This window comes from Drosophila teissieri, chromosome 3L, assembly GCF_016746235.2.
Source record: "Drosophila teissieri strain GT53w chromosome 3L, Prin_Dtei_1.1, whole genome shotgun sequence".
In the NCBI taxonomy this organism is placed as follows: Eukaryota; Metazoa; Arthropoda; class Insecta; order Diptera; family Drosophilidae; genus Drosophila; species Drosophila teissieri.
This window is the reverse complement of record NC_053031.1, coordinates 13,609,711-13,633,204: the sequence shown is the minus strand read 5'-3', so window position 1 is coordinate 13,633,204 and position 23,494 is coordinate 13,609,711. Positions and strand designations below refer to the sequence as shown.

Here is a 23,494-nt window from a genome sequence, read left to right as displayed (position 1 = left end):
TAGTCGTTTAATTTGTTGCTCTTTATTCATATAATTTACTTTAGGTTATTGACTATTTTAAATTGATTTAGGTTAGCGCATGAATGTGTTTAAACAACGACTAGATTTATAATCACTTTCACAATATGCTGATGCTACAGTTACCACAATTATATGACAGACTCCAAGGATTATCTATCTGCGTACGACACTAAAAGCGATACAAATACTTGGCTAAACATACTGAACACAAATTCCACTAAGTTCCCTGTATCTGGGTTAAATAAGTACTAGGACACTGCCTTAAACCTCCACGTGGTTCATCAGCAGCGGCGTGTTGGCAGTGGGATAAGAGGAGGGTCGCCTTTTACCATGTTGCCCACCTGCGATCTCAATACTTTGGCAGGACAGAGTCAGCGACAGGGTCGTCTCCTCGTAGCGCGACTGTGTGGATCCTCCCGAGGAACGGCGCAAGCCCGTGTAGGAGTCCACCTCCAGCAGCGCCTCGTCACTAATGGGAAAATAGATTTTTATAATTTTGTGAGCTGATGGGCAACGCTAATGTGTCAAACCTGTGATAGCGATGATGCTCCAGGAGGCTACCAGCAGCGAACCGCAGCTTCTTGGGCGACTCCAGACTGGAGGAGCGGGTCAGCGAGTTTCTGGGCAGATTCTTCTGTTTAAGGGAGGAGCGTATGCCGTACTCGTTGGCCTGTTCCTGGGCCTGCTTGATGGTGCCCTGGATGAACTTGTTGAGTGCTCTGGATCCGCGTCTCTGAGATCGCTCATAGGTCCGACGAGTGCGTGCCTCCTCATCTTCTCCCAGCAGCCAGTAGGTGCGCTGATCACCTTTTCCCTTCATGGAGATGACGCCTCGCTCCGCGAAGTGATAGCCACCCAGCCTCTCCAGCAATTGCCGGCACTGCCAGCTGCAATGGATCTTCAGCGGAACACCACTGGACTCCATGCGGGAAGCAGTATTGACAGTATCTCCGAAAAGACAGTAACGTGGCATCTTCAGACCCACAACACCCGCACAAACGGGACCCGAGTGTATGCCAATCCGCAGCAGCAAGCGGTTTGTGGGCCGGTGACGGATCTTAAACTCTGATACGGCACTGAGTAGGTGCAACGACATGGTGGCTATTTCCGCTGCATGCAAGTCACCATTGCGCAGCGGTAGTCCAGAGACCACCATGTAGGCATCTCCGATAGTTTCAACTTTATAAACATCATAGTGCCCAATGATTGAGTCGAAGCAGGTGTACAGATCGTTGAGGAAGTCTACCACCTGCAGCGGGGTGCACTCGGCGGACATCGCAGTGAAGCCCACGATGTCGCTGAAGTAGATGCTGACCTGTTCGTAGTGTTCGGGGTCCACCTTGTGACCCTTCTTCAGCTGGTCAGCCACGCAGCGCGGCAGCATCTCGTGCAGCAGAGCATCGGTCTTCTTTTTCTCCTCCTGCAATTGATCCGTGCGATCGTCCACTAGAGCCTCCAAATTGTTGGCATACTTCTCCATCATGGCCATCATGTTGTCGAAAATGTTGGGCCTCATTCCTTTCCGCAGAGGCCTCAGTTTGGTGCGGATGGTCTTGAAATCTGGTCGATCCTCTGGCCTCTCCGCCCAGCATTCCCGCAGGCATTCGCTGACGCAGTCGAACGCCGTTTCCAGCGGTTGCAAGGATGGTCTGTATGGATTAAGGTAATCCTGGGGCTGAAGCACCTTCTGCAGGCACTGCATGGGCGTCAGACCCGTCTCACCAAAGGGTCCTCTACGGACGTGCATCTCGTACAGGAGGATGCCAAAGGAATAGGCATCCCCGCGTTGTGTGCCCATGACCAGCGAGGATGGACCCTGTCGCAGCAGCTCAGGAGCTCGGTAAAGAAGCTCTGGTACAGAGAGGGGGTGTTTCAGAAATCTAAAGCCGCTATTAATTGGAAAGCGAACTCACTCATACACTTGGCCGACATATGCTGCATATCCGTGGTGCTGTCTTCGATCCCTTGTTTGAAAGCGAAGAGGCCAAAGTCCGTTAGCTTGACCACCCATCGGGAGTCCACCAGGCAGTTGGAAGTGCACAGAGCGCCATGGAAACGAATGGGCGAGTCGTGCAAATAGATGACGCCCTGCCGGGATGGGGAAAGAGGTCAGTGGGTGGGTCGGCCATTAGTATAATGTTACAGCACTCACGCGTATAATGTCTGCCACCATGGAGGCAATGAACATGTTGTCCAGCTTGACGTCCTCGTTCTCCAGAATGTCCTGCAATCGAAAGGAAGTGGGAGTCGCTTTGGGTCTTACAGTGAACTGGTTGACCGACTGACCTTAAGGCTGCCGCGGGTGCAGTACTCGCTGATGATGCAGATGTTTGGCGGATCCGTGCAGGCGCCTATGAAGGCGCAAATATTGTCGTGGCGGGCATCCCGCAGCTGGAATAGATTTTAAAATTTTAAATGGATTATGGTTTATCATATTTATGTGTTTTACCAGTTTGAGCTCCTTCTTCATTTCGCGGGTGATGTCCACGCTCTTCTTTCGCACCTTCTTGATGGCATACAGCTGACCTTTGTACAGTCCGATGGGCGTAAAGATGGTCGTGTACCGGAAGTCGGCGTCCGGATTGGAGCTCAGGCTCACTTGGCTGGTGCGGATCAGCGGATGGGTGGACTGCGGAGGAAGACGACGCGGCAAGTGATTTAGCAAGTGCTGTTGTCAGACATGCAATGGCGGGAGAAGAGTCTTTACCAGGAGGAATATAAGAGCCTTTTCTGACACATTCTCACAAAGTAACACATGCAGCTTAAATGGCCCGTCTGCATGCACTTCAAAAGTATTTCCTAGAAACTTACGAGTATAACCCACACTTTGCTATTAAAGTGGTTCTTAGTTTCTTAGTTTAAACAATATTAAAAACATGTCTCAATCTTGAATAAATTCTTTGAGTTCCAATACCTACTTATAAAAGTTGAGGGAATTTCTAGTCACAGATAACCTATCACTTTAAAGCCAATTTTTTTGAGTGTCCTGTCTGCCATAACGATAAGCGTCACTGCCATCGCACTAAGATGACAGGCACTGGGACTTACGCGCGTCTGCTTCTGACTTTGCTGTTCCCGCTCGTTCTCATGGATCTGCACCTCGCGGAAGTCTATCTTCCAGAGCAGACTGTCCAGCTCCTGCTCGTACCGCCAGTTGCGATAGAGGACCAGCGAGACCAGGCTGAGCAGCAATAGGGCACCGCCCGCAATGGCCGCTGAAATTTCGCCAGTGTAATCTGCGATTTGAGAGACGGAACAAAGGTAAACTCACAGAATTGGTTAGTAAACTAACATACTCACTGACGCACTTCTCGCCACCAAATCCGCAACGAGGAGCAGCTGCTGGTCGCGTGCCACCCACCCAGTCGATGGGGCTGAACAGTTTGAGATCCTGCGGTAAGCCAATGGAAACCAGGATTAAATCATAACACAGTAAAACAAAGTGAGGTGTGTGATTAATTGTGGCAGGCAGAAGCGCTTACCTGGTGCTGCACGGGTCAAGCGATTTACGGAGGAGTGGCAGAGAGCAAGTTACAAGAGGATGTATGAGAAAAGGCGGGGATTTACTTACGGGCAACGCCTTGCTGATGCTGCTGAAGCTGCTGTTCCGGTGGATGAAGGTGCCCACGGGACGCAGACCCAGCACAGTCTGATTGCGACCATTCCGCACGGATCCCCTGGCCAATACTGTATAATTTCCAGCTGCATCGCCGTTCTCATCGATGTAGACGTGATAGCTGAAACAAAAGTGGAAAATGTGTGTTAGCGCAATTGCCGGATTAGCTGTCATATGGGCCAACACCCACCCCATGGCGCTGCGATATCGCGAACCCTTGATGGCCGCCACAATGGCGCTGCCGTTCCTGGGTCTTCCGCCCGAGTCCAGGACTTCCATCAAGGCCTTCGCGTAGAGATGCACGGCATCGTAGAGATAGGCAGCTTCGGCGCTTATCTGGCAATGAAGGGAAGAGGTTGGAGGTCAGTCAATGGTTTTCGGTTTCGTCTTCGGTTTCCTTGGGAGGCGAACCTGCTTTACGCCGCCGAAGGGGCCCAGCGGATTGGGGAAATTGAATGGCGGTCGCTCCATGTATTTGTTGACCTGAAAACCGAAACGAAATGAGGGTCAGATGTGTGGTCAATGTGGCGAAAGGCCCGACAATTATGAGGCGTGCGGAAGGCGGAAGGCGGATGCAGCGCATCAATCACATCACTGTCAGGACCTGTCAGCGGACAAACCTCATTGGCAAAAGTGGCGAAGGAGACGGAAGCCGTGGGGACAATGCCCAGATACGACTGAAAGGCCTGCACGGCCAGTGGCTCCACATCCTCCAGCAGGAGTCCTCGCAAATACTTTTCAGGCTTGGCCGGATCATACTGTTCGATGTCTATGCCCACTACGAAATAGTCGCCCTTCGACAGAATTCCTCTTCTCTGGAGACTAACCATCAGCCCGACATGCTCATAGTAGTGTCCCAAAATGAGGTAGACTATTGGTATATAAAATGTGATTAACATGAAATTTGCCCTTTAGTCCCTACTTACTCCTCGTGTTGGCATAGGTCTGTTCCACCAGCGCCTCGAAAGGATTGTCCATAAATCCGTGATGGTAGATGGTATTCCAAGTGCGAATGTCCCGGATACTGACGCCGGCATCAGTCAGTGTGCTCAGGATGGTCTCCGCCACGGGCTGATACTGACCACTGGCGTCGTCCAAGTAAAGGAAGCTCACCTGCGTCCAGTTGAAGGCCAGCAAAAGGGCCACTACGGACTTGGAGATCTGTGTGTCCGGGGGACGTGTCCTGGCAAAGGTGGGGAAATCAGCCTTGTTCGAGGGATCCCGATGGGTGCAGTACTGGAGGGTATTACTTATTAAAAAGGAGATTGCACAAATACAAAGTGGCTGCCAACTTACATAAGATATCATGGGCAGGTTGAAGGCGGCCGCCATGCGACCTTCGTGTACGCATGTTTCCTGGGGGCCAATGTAGGCGGCCACCTGCTGCGTCCACAGTGCCGCCGTTTGACGGATGCTGACCACCTCCTCACCGTAAGTTTCGGCCACGACGAACTGAAGGGAATGACCCCGATCCCGGAGTCGTCCGGCATTCACCTCCTCCACCGCCAGCGAGATGGCGCCGGAGATGGTGAGACCGGGTCGGTTGTAGTCCAGGTTTCCCGGCCGCCGTTGCGAGGCCGTGAGGTAACCCAGCGTGAAGACCTCTCCATGAGTCGGCCGGAAGTTGCTAAAAGCGAGCAGGAAGAGGAGGAGCAGGAGCAGTGGATGCAGCAGTCCTGAGTGGTAGATTCCAGCTGGAGCAGGACAGGGGTGAGCACACATTACGCGGGGACGGGAATCGCGTGAAATGCTGCTCCTTTTCGTGAGGAGGGCGCTTAATTTAAACGAAATTATTTCATGCAACTGACGAGGGGTCTCCTTTGTGTGACAGTGTCCTTGGCGACAGATGTTGATCCTTCGAGGAGATGCAACATTTTTGTTGAGTTTGCATTGCTCCCTCCTTCTTCGAATCCCCTTCTTCCTTGTTTTGTTGTGGCTCTGGTTAATTGCGTCCTCGTCTTGGCCAGCTCCCTTTGCCGCCGGTCGTTTCCTGTTCTGCAAGTAAGAGGACTTTAATCACAACATCGTTTCAGACTTAAGACTTGTGAGAACAACACAAGGACGAGGCTGGGTCATGCAGGAGTGCCTCTGATTTATGCGGGGGCACATACATGGCTATGTACTCGTACGTCCTGCCTCCCCAAAAGCCAACATCCATATGGGTGGGCAAATAACACATAAACTAATGCTGGATACTTTGGCGGAGGCACCATAAAAGATGGCTGCCGTAATGACGCAAAAGATTTCATTTATATACACTTACGCACATGCCACTTGCTTAAGACAATTAATACAGTATATGTTACATCTCTTAATCTTTCTGGAGATTTTAGGTACGTTATTTGAATTTTGCTTTAAGGAGAGACCTTCATTTTGGCAACACCTAAAATCTTCGGTAATTTGCATAAATTATGGTTGAATTTTTATTGAAAGAAGGACGAGTAAACACGTTTAGTTTGCAACAAAACCAAATGCGACAACTTGGGTAACTTCATGGCTTTCATAAACGTTTTGTTTTTGCGCAATAAACTTGCCAACTCAAATTGTTTATACGAATTTGGTAATAACAGGGATGTAAAAGTTTAATTTGTCTGGTTGAACTTAACTTCGCGTCATCCTAAAAAAATGGTCATAGACAAAATTGCGCTGCTTAGAAGGACCTGTTTTCTCTTGCTAACGAAATGTTTGGTAATAAAGAAGTTCACCTCGCTGAATGGATGAAGAACTTAAGTCGAAGCCCGTTTATCACAGTTCTAATTGTTTTCGGGGCGTGGTAAGGACTAATAAAGTACATAGAGCCATTTCGTAGGGTGCTTCTTTATGTGTGCAACCTTAACAATGTGTTGAAATTCCCCGATATTAAACTTGCCACACATTTCGGTCAATGTAATGAAATTTTTATGAGAAATGGCGACGCATCATGTGTGATTTTCCCCGGGATGCTGCACGGGAAGTTGCTGATAGAGCCGCCACCCCAATCCCCAATCCACACACTCCCCGGTTCCTGTTGGAATGTCTTTGTTTGCCTTTTGTCTGGCACATCTCTCACTGGACCCACATACCCACTCCCTGTGGCTGATTGCTTCTTTCACACGCCCTGTGGATTCAGGGGGCGATATTGAATATTGGCAGAACCTTCGCAACTTCTTGAAGCTATCACAGTAATTTATTATATTGACTCAAGCAGCAGCCACCCTTGCTCTCCTCCTTCGCTGCACTCCAGAATCCACTTGAAAGTTAGCCTGGCATATTGACTTTTCCCTTTGACCCCAATGCTAAAAATTCCCCATTGTTCCTCTACGGGATGCGCTCCCTTGTATTGGTCTTGTAAAGCGTTGCGTGCGGCAGTCCGTTCTATTTATGCTAATACAAGTAGCTAACCCTGGGTAACCATCTACCCCATCCCTTGTCCTGGTAACAAAAAACGTTACAAGTGGCCGCCATCGGCACTGGCATCGTTTAATAACGCTTCCTTGGCCGTAAATCTAGCGAAAGCCCGTGACGTGCCCATTGAGCCGGCAAGAAGAGTTCCCGCTTCTCCTCCCCGGTTAATTGTTGTGCCCTCCACCCAGAATCCAGAATCTAAGGGAGTGCGTTTGGACTCACCGGCTGCACTTGACACAACAATTTCGCAAGCGATTTGTCCGCCAAACCGTCGGGGGAGCCCAAAACTAAAGCCATGGAGTACGTTAAGTTCTCGTTTCCGCCCCAATTAGTCCGAATACCTAAGCTGTCCAAGGATACTGTGTCAACTGCTGTTGCATCCAGCAGAGTCTCTCTCTTGGCTTACACAAGCCTAATCAAACACATGGCCAGGTATCATGTATCCAACCCTGTGGGCAAATACATCTTTCGAGGTCTCTTCCTGCATTATGGTATGTAGCTTAGTAACAACACAAACAATTTAAGCAAATAAAAAACGGATTTTACAGATATTATATATATCGCAGTCCTTACATAAATTGTTGTAATAGAATATTCACATTTATGAAAGTGCACTACAAACTTACTGCATAATTAATGGCTTTGTTCAGTTCTGTGATATAAAACATATTCAGCATAAACAATATACACAGTATCAGTTAATTTAAAAAGGAAATGTGAAGTTTATATCATTAATCTTAGTATTAAGGTCCCTTTTTCTTGCCCGCAAAATGTATTTCTTTAACTTAAGCTGAGAATGTTTGTGCCTCCCAACATATTAAGTGTTTACCCTATAGTTTTCCAACTTCAATCAATAGTGATAGGTAACGACGATTTCTCTTCGCAGTGAAGCTGTTGCATTGCACTTCCAGTTTAATTTGCCATTTTCATTGTTTCGCCATCTGACATTGATGGTGGAGCAGGAGCCACTATTCCGGGGGGCGGCGGAGGAGCTGACGGATTGGGGATTGGCGTGAAGTTTGCTACACATTTTCCGAGCCGCAGCCCACTCCGAGTGCCGGCGGCCCTCGCCTCTTGAGGCTGTCAGGCAATTAAATGCAATTTGTCTGCCATGCAAATGCAGCTGCAACCGAAACGGATGAAGTGGAGGGCAGGGCAGGGCGATGCAGGGGAATGCTGACACTGGCTGTGCAGCTCCGCTGCCGCTGATTAATTTGACAATCTACCAGAGCCATAAACAACAATTTGAGCGTGAGAGAAATACAAACGAAATTCGAGGAACGTGTGAAAATCGCTGCAAAGTGTTTTGAGTTTTGCAGCTAGAGTTGTACAATCCATCAGCGATCGCTGATGACCATTGATCGCTTATCAAACGTCATAAAATGAGACTCCTAATCGTAATCTTATCGAGCTTTTGAGGAATGCCTCAGACGAATGCTTCTCAATTCATTTCAGTTACATTTAGAATGCAGACCGGAGTACAACTAACTTTGTTATTGACCCTCACAATAGCAGCGGGTGAGTAAGGCGGTAAATAAATGTACTCAAGAAGCTAAACGAAAAACATTGACCACTTGCAGTCCATGGAGAGACTGGATTTTTCCTGAGCACACGCCGCGTCCAGGAAAATCCGCAGCAAGTCGAGGCGAAGGTGGAGGCTCTGGTAAGGAGCTCCTTCTATGCCGCAGATCCGGCAGTGTGAGTCATCATTTCATCTAAGTATTTCTCCAAAAGTAACCTTTGCTCTTTTAGGTTGGCCATTCCCCGCTGGCTTGGCAACATTTCCTCGCCGGAGATCTCCGCGGTGATTTCCGCCCGACTTCAGCAGCAGGAGAGCAATATATTCAGTGTGGATCTAACCGAGGCCAGTGATGAAACAGAGATCATCGACAGCGTGGCCAGCTTGGTGATCGTTCTTAACAATCAATTCGATGTGCCACTCGATCGCATTCTGGTCGTGGGTTTCGCCGAGGGCGTCCACTTGGCAGGTGGAGTGGCTGCCAAGGTGCAGCAGGAACTGGGTCGTCAGTTATCCCAGATTACAGCCCTTGATCCTTCCGCCGGCGAAGAACTTGACCACAAGCTATCCCGAGCCGATGCTGAGTTCGTGGAGGTGGTGCACACAAATGCCGGAGGAGAGGGCACGTGGGAGCAACTGGGCCATGTGGACTACTATCCCAACGGAGGACAATCACAGCCTGGCTGCTCCACGGACTCCTGTTCGCACGAGAGAGCCTTCGAGCTGCTCGCCGAGATGTGGTCGCCTGAGAATGACTTTGTGAGCGCCCGCTGTGGTTCAGTGGAGTCCTTAGGCGCCTCCAGCTGCCGCTGGTCCACCCACAAAATGGGCCAGAAAGGGGAGGAGCAGCCTGCCTCGGGCATCTATTTCCTGGAGACTCGACAGTCCTCACCCTTCTCCCGTGGAGCCTACTTCATAAGCTTCCTGTGAGCAGCGGATCCAATAAAAAAGCCAAACGAATAAAGGAAACAAAGGAGCAACTTTGTCATTAGTCATTGCAGCAATGATGGTTGAAAGAGGAGGCATATGGCGATGAGCAAGTGCCAAAATTGATGTGCGTCAGGCGCTGGGCTCATTCATTATTTTAAAATCAATTTAAAAGGTCTTGCCTTTCAAAGTTTTGACGCACGTCCTCCGCTTGCCAAGGGAAGCCATCCTCGTCCTCGTCCTCGTCCTTATCTCATTTCCCTCAACGTTTGAAGGAGCACAGATAGGCGGAGTTCACAAGTTTCCCCTTTCCATATGCCAGATGTTGTCTGAAGTGACGATCCAGTCGACGTATGGAGAAAGAAAAGTTTATCGGCAATCGGCTCCTTTGAGTGTGCTTCAAGGATTTGCTTATATATCCGAATCGAGGCAGATTTATGCCATTAAAGGAGAACTCAAAGGGGAGTGCGTGAGCTTCGTGATAACTTCAGATAAATCTTATTATTTAATGGATTTGGTTAAAACCAGGGGAATACCATGGCAATAAAAATTGGTTTGGTAAAAACCAAATTAGGGCAAATGGGAATTTTGTTTTGGTTATGAAATTACCACTGCCCTTAATTTTTGTCTTAATGTAGGGTAACCGCTTCCTCAAATAACTTATAAACAAAGTGAACCAAACATGTGGGGGATAGTATCCACAAATATTTGAAACCCCTAGCGATTAAGCCACCAGGAAAGTTAATTAATTTGTTTTAAATATTTTAGCGAGTTTGTAGCCACAACGATAGCGTGTCGTGACCGGTGGCCCATCTCCGGAATGGAAGTTGTTGCGCATATTTCCGTGCAATATTATAGGAAAATTCCTTTGTGCGACGGCATGCCTTAACTTTTTCCATACTGGGCGGCCACCCCCACATTGCTCCTCCAAATGCAGTGCATACTGGATAGCAGCCCAAAAAGCACCCGCCACCCAGAAAAATCGCACCCTGCTGTGTGCGTGTCACTTGAAAGTCGCGCTAAAGGAAAACTGTCACAAATTGCATTTAAATGCGCTGTACTTAAGTTTATCTTTCGGGGAATGTGTACGACGAATGTTAGGAACAACCCCGGACTGCCGGGTGCTGGTGGCCCTTCCTTGAACCGGAACCGAAGTTTGTGGCGAAACCAATTTGCTGCGTGCCCGGTGCAAGTTTACTGGGCCAATCCTCTCAAGCAACCCCCGCACGTAGCCATCGCACGGATTCCATTTCCCTCAAAGGCCAAAGAAAGATCCAACTCGTGGTCACTTCATTACGAAACATAGCGCCCAGCCGCTGCCTTTATGAGCCATCACTCGTGGATATCAGACAATTAGCCAATTACGCTTGATGATGATCCATTGCCGGCAGATAAGAGGGCTCAACTTTCGCGATAGCGAGCGCCCAAAAATATGCACAAGTTTTTGCAGCGCTAATTGGGGTTTCATTAGCGTTAGACTCTCGTTCGCGGATGAGCAGTCAACTCTGTCGCAAGTCGCGTGATTTATTTGCCAGCGTTTTGGGGAGACGATTTAAAGTTGCACATTTGTCAGCCGAAGTGGGTTAAGCGGGCATTAAACCCATAGCGCCGGCTCAGCTCCTCTTCTCCATTTGCCTGCACTTGGCCTCAGAACGGACTGCTGGAAATCTCAGTTTTGGTTTCGGTTTCGGTTTCGCTGGCTGAGCATTAAATGTCAGGCCATAAAATAGAAGCACCCGCCCCAGCAACCAACCACACAGCTCCACAGGATCCAATAATGGGTCTGGAGGTGGGTCGCCATGTGACCAACCTCAGCACACCACAAGCCCTGCTAAATGCCCATTGCTTTTTCACTGGGTGGTTACAGAGAACAGGGGTATATCGAGTATGCAAACTATTTGTACCATTTACTTTCTTAGCTGTTTATGAAATGTTTCAGCACTGCTTCTTTGGAGCCAACATTTAGAACTCCAATTTTAGGCATACTTTGATAAAAACAATAAGTGTAATCGATTTGGCCAATTTGGAGTTTATATTCAACCTAAAGAACACGATAGATTTCTAGACTTTACAATTTGTTGCTCTTTCAAACAATCCTTACTGTGTACAGGGTGTTTTCTTGTCGACTCCAAGCTATACAATGTATGTTTTTGTGGTTTTTCCACAACTCCCGCCATCGAGAACATTGCAAGCATAAAATATAGCCATTACACAATGTGTAGCAGAAATTAAGTCGCAACAATTTCGTTTTCATTTCACTTTGTTTCGCTTTGAGCCGCTTTTTCTGTTTTTTCCTTGTTCTCCTGCCTTTCTAATGGTAATGTTAATGAGGCCAGGAATGCGTTTGAATTCGGGAAGTCGGAATTGATAAGGAATCTTTCGGCTCCCCAGCTGCCCTCAGTTTATCAATTAAAGTCCCTTTTTTTTTTGGGGCGGGGGGGAACCCAACACGCGTGTTGTTAAGGTGCTCCCTCTGCTGGCCCCTGGCGAAATTCGCCTCTTTATGGCTATGTTAATTTCTGTACAACGCCTTTAATGGGATGCCATTTGAACGGCTCACCAACTGCGACCCGAGGGAAACCCTCGTCCATACCCCCAACCACCGCCCCTGCTAGCATTTTCCATATGACTGGAGTAGCAAGCCCTCCCAAAAAAGTGTGCCAACTGTGGGCGAGGCTCTTTGTCGCCAGCTCAACCGGGTGGCCCATTCTTGTTGATAAGCGCAAAAAGCTGAGTGTAACATATGTCGGGCAACCGCCCACCTGCTGCCACGCCCCCGCCAGTGTTTTACATTTGGAGCTGCCTTTCAGATGATAAGCGGGCGTTTGTCCAACAAAGGGGCGAAGTTGTAGCAAGCGATTGAAAAGCCATCTGCATAAAGGCTTAATTAAATTTCCATGACACCGCCACTGCCAAAGGTGCGAATGACATGCAGGTAGCGAGTGCTGGTAATGCGTTCTAAAATCCTTATATACATATGTACATATGTACATAGGGATATGTATATGTAAATAGATGAAGGAGCAATTTTGCGGGTAATTTGCGTTCCGTCGAGGGACATCCTCAACAGCACGCATAATCTCTTGGCCCCGTTTCGCCGCTAATCAGCAGTATTAGTTTTATATATATTGGGGGTACTTAACTATTTAAATTTAAGTGCGTGAGCGTCGGTGACGTGGCTGATAACGTGGCTGTCCGTATAGCCACACGGGCCAAAAATAAAATAATAATGTGCAAAAACCACCAAGTTTGGGCGCCGCCCAAAGGCCGTCTAATCCACGACTAATGCGCATTCTGGCCACGAGCATCAATCATCCATCATTTCGCGTTTGCCGAATGCAATTCCAAAAAGCCACACGCAAAGCACTCAACTTGCTAGACAGACAGCTAAGACGTACATAGAGCGCAAAATAATAGCAACTAAAGTAATAATAATCTTTCGACCTTTATGGAGCAATTATTTAGGTAACACATATTCCCCAAAATTGCACATATTTATGAAACAAATTCAGATGACCTGGTACATCAGGTGTTTGCAGCTTACTTCCAAAAGGGAAATGACTGAGATAAGATTTTTGGCTGAAGTTTTGTAGAAAGGTTTCTATATTGATAACGTGTTAGAGATTAAAGTTATACAAATAAAGCGTAAATTTAATTTAAGGGAATTTTAAATTATTTCAGTGAGATTGTATTTAGTAATACAAAAATGTTGTTGAGTGGTGTAAGAAATACCTTTAGATTAAGGAAATTTGTTCTGCGTATTTACTAATATTTTTCTATCATACTCTGAAAACTATTTAAATGCCATGCACTTAATTCCAATGTGTAGAGATTGATTTTTGCAGTCAGTGCTACATTTGCGACCCCGACTGTGCCCAGAGGCCACTGTCGATTCGGCGTTGAGTGTGGTCAGTGACGGCGGGGCAGCGAGCTGCAAGAGAAAAGCGCGACTGCAGCAGCAGCAGCAGTGGGCCAATGACGCCCCCACCGCCCGCCGCAGCCCCCTCGGCGCCCCACCCACTCGGGCGATCGCAATTTGACAGTGCTTATGACGGCGCAGCCTCTGTCGCCACCAAGAAGTACGCGCTGGCATGCAGCGAATGCAACTGCAAGTGCAGCACCACGCGACTGACTCATTTCGGGGCTTGCCATGCAACCAACAACTGTGCGAAATTTAAATAAATTGTGGAAAAATGCAGTGCTCTCTGCGAGCTCGGCATTGTTTTCAACTGGCTTTTTGACTTTCGGTTTTCGGTTCACACAGCAAAAACCAATTGTTGTTGCTGCCGCATGGTTTTTATGACGCTTATCAGTTTTTAGTTTTCGCAGGCCGAATTTATGTAAATCTTACAGCCAGTGATGGCATTTTAATTGCGTAAGAACTGTCATACGCACTGTTGGCGTTTGTTGATTTCCACACTCTTATGTGGGGAATATGCGCTTTGCTGCGTGGTTTGCAATGCATTGCAGGAGACTTTCTCCGGAAGTGTCTATACGGCCTATATCAGTTAAGGAGCTATCAACATAAAGTTCTATCAATCACTATGGTTTATATTCAAGCAGATAAGATTTGAAAATTCCTCTGATTGGAGCTGTGTGTTGGGAGTCGCAGTTCTGATTGGCAAATTAAGGCACTTGCAATTTATATGCGCTTATGTCTGTTCTTTATTAACTATTTTATATTTAGATATTTGCCTTACTCTAGCTTCTTTTATCAGTACGGACACATTTCTTTAAAAATGTTATAAGAAGGAAATTAACAGTATACAAATATGAAACTTCTTGTAATTGTTAGGGCATCTAAGCTTCGCCTACCCAAAAGTATTTATTTAAAAAAAGAGCGTCATACTTACTATTGCTATTTCACAGCCGCTTCATTGGCGCTCGCCTGCTAATTGGACTGCAATTGGATTTAGTAATTCCGAAGACCGATATTTATAGGCCACGGAGTTGGCGTTCTTTTTTGTTTGCGCCCAGCTCCGCGAAGCGTGGCTACCAAATCTAATTGTTTGGTCTATGCAGACCTATGGCTCGGTAGATCGAATGAATCCACGCGGCACTTGGAAATTGTGGTCACGTTCCTGGCAAAATGAAACAAACGCAGTGCCGCTGCAAAACTAGATATTCTCCGTCATTCGCGATTCCAGCATTAATGAAGCACTCGCGGTGCGGCGCGCGAATGTGCGATAATTTATTAGTGCCACATTTGCGACACAGATTTCGATTTCGGACCGCCGCCGGTGCTGGTGGCCACCAAGTCAATTCAATTTCCTCACGCGCACACCGCCTGACCCCTTTTGGCCACCAATAATAATGCCGGGCCTATGCCAGTCTATCAGCACCAAATTTCGCCAAATCCCGCCGCCCATCGACACGATCCATTTGTCCATTTAACCATTTATCCATATATCCGTTTATCCATCCGCCCATCCGTCGTCCGCCACCTGTTGCTCAAATCGCGCCAGCTGAAACTCGCATCCGCGGGGATGTCGGGCATGCAAAAGAGGTGACGCCGATGGTGGTATGTGGTGACCGCGATCAATTGTATTTCACAAAACAAATAGCGCAGCACAGCACCGCGCGTATTCGAAAACAATTTGTTTCTATTGCAAACACTCGACACGCGTCGCCTTGTTTGCCTTCCAGTTCGCTCCACTTCCAATCAGACTGTCCGCAGCTTCGCGCGCGTCTTGAAACTCCCGCACTCGCAAACACACTCGCCTCCAGTGGGACCGCGCCGAAGGCGCTAGAAAATACCAAGCGGCTGGGAAATAAATACCACGGAACTTAGTACCATTTCAGTTTTGAAAAATACCAATGATATATTTTTAAATGATCATTATTAACAATGATTTCCAGTCCACTTGAAAGTACAAGTTTATATACGCAAGAACCTGTGCTGTAATTTAAATTTGCATTAATTTATTATTTAAATCATAATTTCTTTTACTTTAATGTAAACTGATATATTTGCAGTTCTTCGGTTTTTTTCAATCAGATTATTATCAAATGGGTTAATTTTTAATTATGCCCTTAATAAGATTAATAAATAAAAGTTCATTTAAATTTTATTTTCATTATGTTTTAAAACAATTTAAAATAAAAAAGGCTAATAATGCAAAATCAATTTTAAAACTTATTAATTTGCTTGCAGCATTGATTTCACATTTACTGAAAACCAGAACACCTCTTTTCACTGCGTTGATAAGGTCCACTCTAGCGGGAAATGCGTTAGTGCTTGTTGTTTACCGGCATGTCCCAAGTCGAGAGAGCTCTGGATGTTCTGCTCCAGGAAGCGGAGGAGCTGTGCATCGGGAGTAGCGTAGTGGAGCTGGACAGGATTCCGACTGCTCTGGAGTTTTGTCGCGACTTCTACTCCAAAAACCAGCCGGTGGTCATTCGCAAGGCACTCAATTGGCCCGCAATTGGGAAATGGACGCCGGAGTACCTGATCAAGGCTCTCGGGGACAAGAGCGTGGATGTGGCCATCACCCCGAACGGCTACGCCGATGGCTTGGCCTCTCAAAAGGGACAGGAGTACTTTGTCCTGCCGCTGGAGACGACAATGAAGCTGTCAGAGCTGGTTCGCCGACTGGATGATCCCACTGGTGCTGTCTACTACATTCAGAAGCAGAACTCCAACCTCAGTGTGGACCTACCGGAACTGGCTGCTGATCTGCGGGTCAGTGATCTCGACTTTGCCCAACAGTCCTTTAACAAACCGCCCGATGCCGTCAACTTTTGGCTGGGCGACGAGCGCGCTGTGACCTCCATGCACAAGGATCCCTACGAGAACTTGTACTGCGTGATATCCGGTTACAAGGACTTCGTCCTCATCCCGCCGCACCAGCTCAGCTGCGTACCCCGAGGAATTTACCCTACCGGCGTTTACAAGACCTCAGAGAGTGGTCAGTTCTACATTGAACCCTTGAGGGATGAGGACGGCAACGATCAGTTCACGGAATGGGTTAGCATTGATCCCCAGGCACCCGACCTGGCCAAATATCCGGAGTACGCCCGGGCCAAGCCCCTCAAAGTACGCGTTCACGCCGGGGACATCCTGTACCTGCCCAACTACTGGTTCCACCATGTGTCCCAAAGCCACAAGTGCATCGCGGTGAACTTCTGGTACGACCTGGACTACGACAGCCGGTACTGCTATTACCGAATGCTGGAGCAGATGACTTCCGCGAGGAAGGACTAATAAAATCCCAAATAGAATGTCTTCTCAGGAATTAATAAGTAAATTCAATCCGTTCTTGTTTTCAGTGTATTTATATATATTATTGTTACATAATTTAATGTTAAATAAAAAACTGATAGCCAAAATGAATTGTGAACTATGTATAAGGACACGACCATAAAAGATTTGTCTTTTGCGAAATTCGTAAATGAAGTGTGAAATATCCGTATAGATGATGACTGGTTAAATTAGGAATGTTTGCTTTGTTGGGTTATTTTGCAGTCTATTCTTGACTGACGTCCTGCTTTTCTGCGCCCGAAGGCTCCGCTGCAGCCTGGCCATCTGCTTCCTCGCCGGGATTTTCGTTGTTCTCGCACTCCAGGTCACCAGTTCCCGACGAGGAGACATTCTTTTGGTCCGCCTCGGCCAGGTCTGCATCGTTATTGGAGTCCTGCGACTGGGATTGCGACTGCTCGCGCACCCGTTGGTTCTTCTGCTTGGCCGGACTGGCAACAGTAGGTGGCCCCTTCGACTTGGCCTTGCAGCTGTCCTGCGGCTGTTCCACTACAAACAGCTGCTCCAAATAGGAACGGTACCACAGCAGAAACTCGTCACGCTGTCGTGGCATGTCCATCTTTTTGATCTTGGCATAAATGCGCTTGGGCGAAATGAGTGGCGAGCTGGCGGTCGAGTTCTGGGCAGCGGTGGCCGTCAGCTTTGATACCTCTGCCAGTAGGGAGTCATTGATGACGGTGTTGTTGTGCGTCTGGTTGCGAATGCGTTTGATAATGTACTCGATCAGTTCATGGTCCGGTGCCAGTTCCATGCTGGTCCCTGGTCCCGATCCCGATCCTGATCCAGAGGCATGTTCTACTTTCCCCTCGATCATTTGCTGGTGAGGAAGACGCAAAGATGAGTTAACTGAACCAGTGTACGAAAAGCTTTCTTACCTCTTCGTTCTCGGTCCTAAGAGAAGAGGAAACAGCAGAAGCACTGCCCTCCATTTCTACGTCCAGGTGCTGTCCGTTCTGTGCATTGGCCACACTTGGCTGCTTCACAGGCGTTCCCTTTTCGTCCTCGGGCCGATCGTTGTCTAGCTGTAGACGCATAACCTCCAGTGGCGTCTCACTGCGACTTTCGGTGGCCTCCACGTCGGCCGTTGGCTCGTTCTCCTCCTGGTTGAGAGCTTTCCGCAGGCCGTGTGGTTCCTGTGGCTGCTGCAGCTGCTGATTTTGTTGCTGTTGCTGCTGCTGCTGCTCAAAGAGTGTCTCCAGCCGGCGGTAGACGTCCTCCTTAATCGATTCATAAAACTTTGTGGTGAACTTGTCGTTCTTCAGAGCGTTAACCAGCAGATTTCGATTCAGTTCTTCGGAGGCCGTTTCCTCGGTGTTCTCCATGGCATTCGACTCGTCTGCGGGTGAGGCTTCTTGGCCGATGGTAGGCGTAGTGTCCACTGGAGTAACCTGTGGTAGCTCGATGTAGTCCATGTAATGAGCTGGAAGCTCGAAGTCGAATCGAAGGTGTCGCTGCTGCAAAGGAGTCAGCGACACAGTCGAAGTGGTGGGCTTTGCTGGTACTTTGTTGCGCTGATACAGCGGACTGTTGCCATAGTTTACGTTCATGTTGAGATTCGAGGAACTAGCCTGCTCGGGCTCCTCATCCCGCAGCGTGGAAAGTTGAGGACGGCGACGATTGCGACGTCGCCCGGAGCCAAATATGACGTTATCATGGTTCTCCTCCACCTCGTCCATATCCTCATCGTCGTGGTCGCGAATGTGAGCTGGATCATCGCGCCAGTCCCGTTTTCTGCCCGAACTGCCGCTGTTGTTGAGATTATTGCTGCCATTGGGGCTGCTGCCATGCAAAGCGGTTAGTGGCGCCTCGAAAAAGTGACGACGCTGCTGCTGGTGTGTCAAACCACCACGTGTAGTGGGCGGAAGCAACTGGGGTGGCTGAAAGTAGCTTGGACGAGCCCGTTGTCGGCGGTACTGCTGGACGTCCACGTTCAGCTCCTCGTTGCTTTTATTTGATAAGAGATTCTGGCGCGAATGGCTGGAAAAGCGCACAGATATTAATGGGTTAATGCAAGCGGGTAGCAAATAATCAAGCATAATCTAGTTTTTGGATTCTATATATCCTCTTGAATTTGAATATACCTCGTTCTTATTGTCAAACAGATCGTTTTTGGGAATTGAAATCGTCAGACTTGCAAAACTTTGTTAGTACTTGGGGTTAATCTTGGGTTAGTCACTTTCAACTCTGTTAATGGAACACTATTCTGCAACGCTCGTTGCACTTACCGGTGCACAGAATTGAAAATGAACTCTTTACAATAGTTTTATTAAATTTTTATTGCTTTTTACCCTAATCCATCAAACAACCATTAAAAAATCCATCACCAAAGTTATAAAGCTTTACCTGCGGAAGTTGTCCCAGTAGTTGTTGGCTCGGTTTCCGGGTGGCACTTGGTTGTTCAGCGTAATACCGCCACCAGGTGCTCCTCCCCCAGCTGCTCCCTCGGGCAACGAGTGCAGGTTGTTGGCATGCTGGTTCTGGGTTCGCAGATTCGAGTTGTTCTGATGGATCGTGTTGTTGTGGTGGTTCATAAAGATGGGACCTGGACTTGAGCGGTAAGTAGGCGGCGACAGGGGTGTCTCGTTGTTAAAGTGCGTCGGCGGCGGCGGGGGAGCAGCATTGTTGAGGAACGGCTGCGCCTGGTGCTGCTGCTGTTGATGATGATGAGATTCTGCCCCGGTGCGATGACAGCTGCGCTGGTAGTTACTGAAGGCGCTCTGGTGGGCACCAAAGTTAAATAGCTGCTCAGACTGAGCTCGACTGCTTCCCAGGCACAGATTGTTTGGCATCTGACCCATTCCAGGACCCACCGGAGGCGGCACTGACTCCGAGCGCAAGCCGAAGCTGTGATCCTGGCATGCTACAACATTAAAGCGATCCTGGAGCTGTGATAAGACACTTAAATTAGTCTAATCAATGACCAAGATCTCCAAGATTTTCTTACCGTATGCAGCTGGTGGTTGAGGTTGTCGATCTCGCGCTGCTGATGCCACAGTGTCTGGTTGCACTGGCACACTGAGTTGATAAGCATTTGCTGCGTCTGCATGAACTGCTGCAACAGCACTGCGTCGGTAGAGGCGTTCGATCCGGAGCCGTTTGAGGAGCCAACCTGTGGAGCTACTGGTGGCTGCTTAAACCCTGTGCCGGCGCTGGAGCTCGGCTGACCATAAACGGGCTGCTGTCCGTGCCACGAACTTCCAGAGTTGTGTGATGCTAAAGGGATACATACATCTTATTAGTAAGAAAATGTAATTGCAGCCAGAATTAAATACTTACCCCATATTCCAGGCACTGGTTGCATGGGGGGCGGCATGTACTGCGATCTATTGCTGCTGGAGGGTAGGCTGTCATTACCCAGGGATAGCGTATCAAGTGTTACATTCAGATCATCTTCGTTTAGCGTGGACGGAGGGGCTGGCGGCGGCGGAGCTTGCTGTGGGGGAACGTTGGCCTGCTGACCGCGTCGTTGCTCCACCACTGTGCTGGCGGATGCAGCCCTCTTTAGTGTCGCTGAGGAAGCGGTACGTACGTTAGCGAAGTACTTATCGCTGTCAGTGTCGTCGTTTCCCTCGTCATCCGCCTCCGATGTGGTGTTGTTGCTGGCTACGTAGCGCTGCTCCAGTTCCCGCTGCTTCTGCTCGTACTCCTTGCGCAGGCACTCGCACCGCAAGCGCAGTTCCTCGCGCAGTTGTTCCTTGGTCGGCGTAGCTTGAAGGGAAGTATCCACCTCGGATGGATCCTCGTCCTCGGTCATCTGCTGCTGCCTCATGGGGGTGGGAGTCGGAGTAAGACTATTTCTTTTGAGTGCATCCTCGCCCATTTGTACGGCCGCAGCCGCCTGCTGCTTGCGGCGTTCGATCTCTGCCTTCAAAGCGAGGATACGATCTCGCTCCTTTTGCAAGCTGGCTGCTTCCGCTCGCAGCTCGGACGTAACATCGTTCAGAGCGAAAACGCGTTGGGCAATCTCAGCAGGCAATTCGCGCTCCACGCTAGTCCTTTCCTCGCTTCGACGCTCCAGGGTGGAGCCCATACTGGGGGTACTCTCCTCGATCTGGCTAACAGTGTGCAGCATTCCCTTAAGTCTGGCCATCTGAGCCTTGAGTGCCTCTATATCTGCCGTCTTCTGGTTGATCATTGCCTGTGCGTGAAGTGCCCGTTGAGCTGCATTGGCCGCCTCCTGGCGTATGATGGGTACGTTTCTCTGGTACTCCACTGGAACAACACGCTCCTTGGGAGGCTCTGGTGCAGGTGCTGGCTTTGGAGGAGGCGTGGGAGTCTCCTCTTTGATGGTCCTAGCCGTCTCCCTGGCCGTACGGTTGATGCTGTTTAGTTCGTCCACCAGGTTGCGCATATCCTCACGTTGGGTGCGCAATGATTCCAGTTTCTCCTGCAGTGCTTCTTGCTCGGCCAGGATCTCGGGGCCATCATCGCCAAGCACCGAGCTCAGTTCGTTCTGGTTGTGGATAAAGGCGGTGAGATTCTTCATGCGCCCCACCAGCGACGCCATGTCGTCCTGTACCTGCTGCACGGACTCGTATTTGGGGGCCTCTCCACCATTGGCATTGTGGGGCAAGCGATCAGCGTGCTGCCGTAGCTGCTCCATTTCGTTAAGGTGAGACTTGGCCAAGTTTTGGATGTGTAACAGCTTCGCCTGCTCGTCGTGCAGGTGCTGCATGTTTCTATTGGAGGCCTCCAAGCGCTGCTGCAACTCATCGAAGCTGGGCGTGGTATCGGGAGTGGGCGTTTCCAGGACGCTGTGCAGGGACTGAATGGACTGGGCTCGGTTGTCGCTCATCTGCAAGGTTCAAAGGGTTAGGGTTATGAAAGGCAGACTTTTAGATTTATTAATCAACCAACCTCGCTTAATGCGACATCCTCCAGGCTGGTCGAATTGACGATGCCCTCACCCTGTTCCGAACCTGGGTTGATTTCGTGCACCATGTTGTTCGTCTAGGGAAAAAATGTAAAAGAATTTAGTTTCAGTTGAATATAAGCTTTGATATAATGGTTTTATGATATTAATGATCATTACCATCATTCCTAAATATGTTTTTGGACTCAGTGGAAGTTTCTGATAGGAAGCCTTCAAACATACCTCTAGAACTTTTGCACTCGGTTGCTGTCTGCTATTGAGGTTCTCGTCTAACCCAAGCAGGGCGCGCAACACGTCAACCTGCGAGCGAGCACCTTCGGTTCTGGGAGCCAAATGGTGCACACCAAGGAGTCGGTGAACGAGTTGTTGCAGTCCAGCGGGGGTCAGTGGCGGGGTCTGCTCCTCGGTGCCACTCAAATTGCCGTTTCCGTTGCTGGTAGTTGCGTTCGGGATGACCACACCTACTGTGGCGTTCGGGGGCGTCGATTGACGCAATCGCAGCAAAGCCGACGAAGATGAGGGGGCGCCTGTGCTATTAGATGACGAGGATGGCTGGTGCTGAACCCTCTGGACCGGACGGACGGGGAATCGATAGCGTTGCTGCTGTTCCTGCAGTTGCTCTGTAATGGAAAATAGCCAAAGATCAGTATGGATGTTTAGGTCCATTGCTAAATACTGCGCTGCGAACTACATCATCTCAGTGGGCGTTTATTTTCGTGCGCATCTTATTTTTAGAACATGAACTGGCGCACCGATCTTTGTGTGGGCCCCGCCGATCACTTGGCCAGGTGCGGATATTGGAAATTGCTCAATGAGATGTGTATTCCTTAACGTTTTCAGGACCGTTACCTGCTGATTCGTAGTTGCCGTGTTCGGCGGCCAATTGACGCAGTGCCTCGCGCTGCTGTTGCTGTTGTGCAGGCGACCTGGAATCCTTGCTAGAAAGCTGCTGCTCCGCCGGCGATCGATTCTTGGAGTTGGTGATGCGTGCTCGCTGGAGGAGATCCTTTAGGCAACAGTAAATGAAGATTAGCAGGAAGACCAGCAAGAGGATGGCGGTAATTTTGCTGATTTTAGGTCTATATATATATCTTTCTCAGATATATATATATATTCAGATATAAGGGCGCTGATCTGGCCGATCGAAATTCGTTGTCCGCAGTGGTTGCGTTCGCTTTCGCTACTGAGCAAGCGGATAACGAATTTCCGCAGGCCGTGATGAGTGCAAAGTGTATTTATAAATCAAAGAAGAGAAAGGTCTTGGTGTCTTCTCTTCTAGAGGATTTGCCATGGCAACCGGACGCCTAACTCACGTTCAGAGTTTTCAGCGTCTCCCGCTGCAGGGGCTCCACCAGGTCCAGGTCCGGTTCGCCCAGGTGCTCCTGCTGCCGCCGAGAGCGCGCCGACCGGCCGGACGTCGCGGATGCACTGGATCCGGCCGTGGATGCTCCGTTTACGGGCGTTTGTTGTTTAGGCACCGCACCGGTTGCCCCGCCCACCGAGTTGTTGTTGCTGCTGCCGTTGCTGCGGGCACTGGCGCTGGCGCTGGCGCTGCCTTGGTCCACAGCTACCTTGGGCGGCGGCGCCATTAGAAAATATATATTGGCGTACAAAAAACGACGCTATAAAATTGAAAAAACTCCTCTTTTTCGTACTCCCACTTTGTTTTTTGCTTTGCGCACTCTGACAGCTGTTCCGTGCCAGGGCTGGCAGCTAACTAACAGCCTGCCTAGATGCGGTCACACTGGCAAGCGGCCTTTTTGAAATTACATTTTTTAATCAATTTACTTTCTTCTATTAAAAATAAATATTTTATTAATTTTAATTAAAATTCAAATGTATATTTATAAAATAGAAAAATAAATGCCTTTTGTGTATATAATAATCACGCCCAAC

At 48.8% G+C, this 23,494-nt stretch overlaps 4 protein-coding genes across 6 annotated transcripts; 2 read left to right on the top strand and 2 right to left on the bottom strand.

The window, feature by feature from the left end:
• Window positions 1-4: 4 nt before the first annotated feature.
• Window positions 5-15,166, bottom strand: LOC122615498 (speract receptor). 3 transcript variants are annotated; one of them, XM_043790425.1, is made up of 16 exons: window positions 14,321-15,166; window positions 4,934-5,632; window positions 4,564-4,873; window positions 4,258-4,508; window positions 4,049-4,120; window positions 3,828-3,973; window positions 3,593-3,758; window positions 3,504-3,509; window positions 3,322-3,412; window positions 3,070-3,257; window positions 2,471-2,650; window positions 2,308-2,412; window positions 2,174-2,245; window positions 1,935-2,109; window positions 552-1,872; window positions 5-490 (listed from the first exon to the last, which is right to left on the bottom strand). In XM_043790425.1, exons 2-16 carry the CDS (start codon window positions 5,357-5,359, stop codon window positions 283-285), a joined length of 3,717 nt encoding a protein of 1,238 aa, XP_043646360.1. In that variant the 5' UTR covers window positions 5,360-5,632; window positions 14,321-15,166; the 3' UTR covers window positions 5-282. The 3 variants fall into 3 exon arrangements, with proteins under 3 accessions (XP_043646360.1, XP_043646361.1, XP_043646363.1); XM_043790426.1 differs by having other exon boundaries at window positions 4,934-5,627; XM_043790428.1 differs by lacking the exon at window positions 3,504-3,509.
• Window positions 8,404-9,511, top strand: LOC122615499 (lipase member H-A). Its single transcript, XM_043790429.1, has 3 exons — window positions 8,404-8,539; window positions 8,602-8,719; window positions 8,774-9,511. The coding sequence occupies exons 1-3, from the start codon at window positions 8,443-8,445 to the stop codon at window positions 9,468-9,470; spliced, it is 912 nt and encodes a 303-aa protein (XP_043646364.1). The 5' UTR covers window positions 8,404-8,442; the 3' UTR covers window positions 9,471-9,511.
• Window positions 15,167-15,696: 530 nt separating the features above from the next.
• Window positions 15,697-16,787, top strand: LOC122616459 (bifunctional peptidase and (3S)-lysyl hydroxylase Jmjd7). The gene has a single exon (XM_043791915.1). The coding sequence runs from the start codon at window positions 15,721-15,723 to the stop codon at window positions 16,669-16,671; it is 951 nt and encodes a 316-aa protein (XP_043647850.1). The 5' UTR covers window positions 15,697-15,720; the 3' UTR covers window positions 16,672-16,787.
• Window positions 16,788-16,789: 2 nt separating this feature from the next.
• On the bottom strand, window positions 16,790-23,305 carry LOC122616458. Its single transcript, XM_043791914.1, has 9 exons — window positions 22,912-23,305; window positions 22,448-22,604; window positions 21,821-22,218; window positions 21,583-21,675; window positions 20,002-21,520; window positions 19,670-19,938; window positions 19,069-19,610; window positions 17,601-18,702; window positions 16,790-17,542 (listed from the first exon to the last, which is right to left on the bottom strand). The coding sequence occupies exons 1-9, from the start codon at window positions 23,185-23,187 to the stop codon at window positions 16,934-16,936; spliced, it is 4,965 nt and encodes a 1,654-aa protein (XP_043647849.1). The 5' UTR covers window positions 23,188-23,305; the 3' UTR covers window positions 16,790-16,933.
• Window positions 23,306-23,494: the final 189 nt, after the last annotated feature.